This window comes from Bison bison, unplaced genomic scaffold (genome assembly GCF_000754665.1).
Source record: "Bison bison bison isolate TAMUID 2011002044 unplaced genomic scaffold, Bison_UMD1.0 scf7180017864498, whole genome shotgun sequence".
Lineage (NCBI taxonomy): Eukaryota > Metazoa > Chordata > Mammalia > Artiodactyla > Bovidae > Bison > Bison bison.
The window spans coordinates 3,780,847-3,786,172 of record NW_011495057.1 but is presented as its reverse complement, the minus strand read 5'-3'; the positions used below and the strand labels follow the sequence as shown (position 1 = coordinate 3,786,172).

The window sequence follows — 5,326 nt, the reverse complement described above, 5'->3', positions numbered from 1 at the left end:
TTTGTTGGCGTTATTTTCTGAAGTATGTGATTTAGTAATTATTTGATCTTATGATGTAAACCATTATTATACTGCTGGACTTCATTAGGCATCTGGTGATCGTAGCAATTTACCGTCTCTTGTGTTGGTCTGACACTGTTAGGTGGCCAGGTTTGTACAGAGCAGAGTGGAGGGATGTTTTTTCTTAAGCATAGGATTACACTATCATTTTTGTTATGAACATTGATCTGTAGAAGACTCAGGAGGAATTTAATATTTAAATTGTCAGAGAACACACATGTAAAATCTTTCCAGTTATAAACACTTCTTTGCGTTTTAGAGTTCAGTTATTTTCTAGAATTAACTATTTTGGAACACGTCATTTCTTCTGCATTTGAAAACACTCCTTCTATATATTTATGTACATGTCTGTCTGTAGTGTATAAAATTTAGGATAATTTTCCTTTTTTGGAAGCTCTTTCAGAATTTTGAGGAAATTGTCTTTGAAGCCCACAACTGACACATTTCCCTATAAATATCCTAGCATAGTATTGTCAGAACTATAAACCGTGTTCATTGTTGATCTTACCAATACGGCATTGCTTCTGTTCGTGTCACTCGGTAGGGTATGTTTTCATTTCTGCACTCAGTTTCTAGGTAACGTTTGATCATTTTTGAGTGTGCAGTGGTACTGTCAAGATGAAAGGCTCAGATAGAACTATCATAACTTAATTACTTTTTATCAGTCAAGCATTTGAATCTAGATGTATCAGCTTGGAAAAATCTTTGTTGTTTTTCCCTTAGAGTTCCAGGTTTTTTGGCTGGAGGTTATTCTGGGTAGTGTTAGAACATGGAGTCCTCTCATGGTATAGGAAACAGTGAGTATTATGATCTTTAATACTTCTTGAGTTTCAGCATCTACATTTTGAATGATTAAAACTTTTCACTGATCTCTTTTCCTTTTGCCTTGATAATTTATATTTATTTTGAAGGCCCGATGCAGTCCATAATACTTATCGCCAGGGATGCAAGCACCTAACTCAAGCAGTCTGCACGGTAGGATGACACATGCATCTTTTGCTTAAACTGTGAACTCAGTCCTGCGAGTGATTGCGCTCAGTCATTGGAATAAGCCGCTTTGTAAAATCTTGGGGTGGAAAGCATGTGTGCAGTTTGGCCCTCCCTATTTGTGACTTAATTCCAGAAAGTTCCAAAAAGCAAAACTTGAATTTGCCACGCACCAGCAACTATTTACATAGCGTTTGCATTGTAATTGGTATTATAAATACTCTGGAGATGATTTAAAGCAAGCCAGAGTTGTGTGCAGATACTATGCCATTTTATATAAGGGCCTTGCACTTCCGTAGATTTTGGTATTCTACTCGTATGTCTGTCGCCCACAGATACCGAGGGATGACTGCATATGTTTTTACTTGAGAACAAGTAAAGTTGTGGAATTCCATTTAAAAACTATAATCAATTTTTAAAAAAGTCTGTGTATTGTGGGATAAGAGAAGCATGATCCAAAAACATTTATATAGAATGTTTACCATTTTGTGTGTGTATGTATATATGTGTATGTGTATATATTAAGACGTGTATGCACGTAGATATCCATATATGTGCATGTACGTGTGTGTGTCTTTGAACATGGGTACATCTGGATAATGAAAATTTTTCTGGTGGTAAAATTTAAAGCCTGTATCAAAATCAGGATGTTTAGGTTCTCCATAATCCCATCTGGCTGTTTTACTTTTACCAGCCAGGAGAAAAGAGTTTTTCCTCCATGGAGATTAGTCTAAGACTGGAGCCTGGACACACTTGTTAGCTTGCTGCTTCAGTTTCTTTAGGGTTGTCGGCATGCCACAGCGGTGCACCCTTTTTTTAAAGCACAGGACTCAGGACTTCCCAGGTGGTCCAGAGGTCCAGAGGCTAAGACTCCACAGTTCCAGTACTTCACTGCGCAGGGTGTGGGTTCGATCCCTGGTCGGGTAACTAAGATCCCACATACTGCACAGCCAAAAGTTAACTGATAGCACCATTTAAAAACAAAAACAAAGAAAAACAACAAAAACCCCAGCACCCACCTTTCTGTGTGAACACTCCTGGGGGAGCAGCAGCACCACCCTGGAGAAGTCACAGGCCTGGTCACCTGCGCCTGCAGTCCGGCCTCCTTACACACCTGGCCCCTTAGTGTCCTCACACCTCTTTCTCCCTTGCATCGGACCAGAGGGCCAGGGAGGTGCTGTCTACTCTCAACCATCTAAACTTCTCTTTTGTTGGTGCCTCCCAGCCATTCTCATCTGTTCCAGCTTTTGATTCATTTATTGAACTCAGGTTTTTCCTCAGTTGGGTTCTTTCTCTTTCTTTTTTTGGTCATTGTTCTTTCTCATTCTTGTCTACCTTAAAAAATGACAGAAGTTGTTCCCCTGATCCTTTTAAAATTTCCTGATCTTTAATTTCTTTAGAATTGCTTAGATCCTGCTATGTTACACTTCACCTTGTATATAGTTTTTGCTTCTTCTATAAACATCTGCTTAAAGCCTGCATTTATGAACCCATATGGATCCCTTGAAGGTAATGGGCATTAGGTGAGTGACCACTATGAGGCAGGCTCTGTTTACATTCTAGACTCTAAAGGTAGATGGTTAGGTCATTGATTTGAGACCTTTTTTCTTTGCTAATATAGATATTTACATCTATAAATTTCTTTTTTAAAAAATTATAGTAAAATACACATAATGTAAAGCTTACCTTCTTAGTTCAGTAGTGTTAACTCTGGGCTTCCCTGGTAGCTCAGCTGATAAAGAATCCGCCTGCCATGTGGGAGACCTGGGTTCAATCCCTGGATTGGGAAGATTCCCTGGAGGGAGGGCATGGCAACCCACTCCAGTAGCAACCCACTGCCTGGAGAATCCCCATGGACAGAGGCGCCTGGTGAGCTACAGTCCATGGGGTTGCAAAGAGTGGGACACGACTGAGCGACTCAGCAGCAGCAGTGTTAACTGTATTCACTTTGTTGTCCAGCACATCTCTAGAACTTTCTCATCCTGCAGAACTGAAACTTGATACACATGCAAGAGCACCTCTCTGTTTCCCATACCCCTACCCCCGGCAACCACCATTCTACTTTCTGTTTCTGTGCTTTGCCTACTTCAGATATCTCAGCTGAGTGGATATACAGTAATTATACAATTATACATTACAATAATTACAATTAATATAATACAATTATACAGTAATTGTCAGGTTTATTTCACTTAGCATAATGTCCTTAAGGATCATCCATGTTATAGCATGTGACAGGATTTCTTTTCTTAAGGCTGAATAATATTCCACTGTTACATATAGACCACATTATCTTTATCTGTTCCTCTATTAATGGATGTTTGAATTGTTTCCACCTTTTGGCCGTTGTGAATACTGCCGCTAGAAACATAAGTATGAAAATGTCTCATCAAATGCTTTCATTTCTTTTGGATGTAAACCTCGGTGTGGAATTGGTGGGTCATGTGGTGATTCTATTTTTCATTTTTTAAGGAACTTCGGTACTGTTTTCCATAATGGCACCTGCACCATTTTACATTCGTATCAGCACTGCTCCACTTTCCCCACATCCTCACTGCAACACTTATTTCAGAGGGTTTTGTTTCTTTGCCATTCGAGTAGGTATGAAATGGCATCTAACTATAGTTTGATTTCTTTGCCTTGATTGTTAGTGACATTGACCATCTTTCCATGTACTTATTGACCACTTGTATATTGTCTTTGGAGAAATGCCTGTTTAATTCTCTTGCCCATTTTTTAATCAGGTTTTTTTTTTTTTTTTCCTTGTTGGTGTTGAGTTGTAGGAGTTCTTTGTCTATTCCAGATATTTTCTCCTTATCAGGAACATTTTTTTTTAATATTTATTTTTTTATTTAAATATTTGCAGTATTTTCTCCAATTTCATAGGTTGTCTTTTCACTCTGCTAATAATGTTCTTTGCATAGGCGTTTTCATTTTTTGTGTAGTCTAATTTATGTTTTTTTTCTTTTGTCACTTGGACTGTTGGTATCACATCCAGGAAGCCACTTCTAAGTCCAGGGCCATGAAACTTTCTTCCCATGTTTTCTTACAAGGATTTTACAGTTTTAGCTCTGACATTGAGGCATCTGTTTCTCCCGAGGCATTTCTCCTTGGCTTGTAGGTGGCGGCCTTCTTGCTGTGTCCTCACATGGCTTTTCCCTGTGTGCAGGCATCCCTGCTTCCTCTTTCTCTCCTTGTAAGGACATCAGTCATACTGGACTAGGATCCCACCCTTATGATCTCATTTCACCTTAATTACCCCTTTTAAAACCTTATGAAAAGCCCTATCTCCAAATGTAGTTTCACTGGGGATTAGGGCTTCAACATATAAAGCCCTTAATCTGGTTGAGTAAGTCCTTTTTCCTTTCCTAGTTAACTGAGAGTCCTCATTCTGAAAATCTGTTGAACTTTTATTAAATGCTTTTCCCATATTATCAAAATGCCCATATAGTTGTGCTCATTTTGTTAATATGATTATATTGATAGACTTTAGGGTGTTAAAATCAATCTTACACTTCTGGGACAAATCTCAGGAGGTTGTGATATATTACCATTTTAATATATTGTTCATAAATACTTTGTTAAGAATTTTTGCTTTTTTGTTCACGATGGATACTGGTTTATATTTCTCCTGTGGTGTTTGTATTTCTCCAGTGGTATTATCTGGTCTCACATAATGAACTGGAAAATGTTCCTTTTCAGTTTTCTAGAAGAGTTTGTATAGGATTAGGTTACTGCTTCCTTAAATACTCGCTAGAATTTGCCTGTGCAGTCACAAGGGCCCGGGGGTGGGGGTGTGTGTATGTGCAGTGGGGAGAGGATTGTCATTACAAATTTGACTTGTTCAGTTGCTATAGGGTATTCATATTTTCTGTTTCTTCTTGGCTTGGTGTTTGTTGTTTTTGTCTTTCAAGGAATTTGTCCCTTTCTTTTCCTTTGGCTATGAAACTTAGGGTAATAATATTTCCTTGTGTTTTTAATGTCCGTGTGATAGGTAATGTTGTACACTCTTTTGCTTTTTATATTGGTAATTTATGTCTTCTCTTTTTTTCAAAGATCAATCTGCCTAGCACTTTGTCACTTTTATTTTCGAAGTGATTGATTTCATTGAAATTTTTCTTATGATTTCATTCTCTTGATTTCATCGAAAATTTTCTCAGGCTTTTGCTATTTCATTGATTTTTGTTCATTTTAAAGAATTTCTCCATGTTTTGGGCTTAATTTGCTCTATTTTATAGTTTCTTAAGGTTGTAGGTTAGATTATTCAAATTACTATACA

At 37.9% G+C, this 5,326-nt stretch overlaps 1 protein-coding gene across 3 annotated transcripts in view; it reads left to right on the top strand.

Annotated features, from left to right (window-relative positions):
* The window catches only part of OSBPL1A (oxysterol binding protein-like 1A), a 234,197-nt gene that overhangs the window by 62,229 nt on the left and 166,642 nt on the right, over positions 1–5,326 (top strand). For all 3 annotated transcript variants that reach the window (XM_010828928.1, XM_010828930.1, XM_010828929.1), the window contains 2 exons: positions 784–857; positions 972–1,035. In XM_010828928.1, the coding sequence (XP_010827230.1) occupies positions 784–857; positions 972–1,035 (138 nt within the window). The remainder of the gene's footprint in view (positions 1–783; positions 858–971; positions 1,036–5,326) is intronic.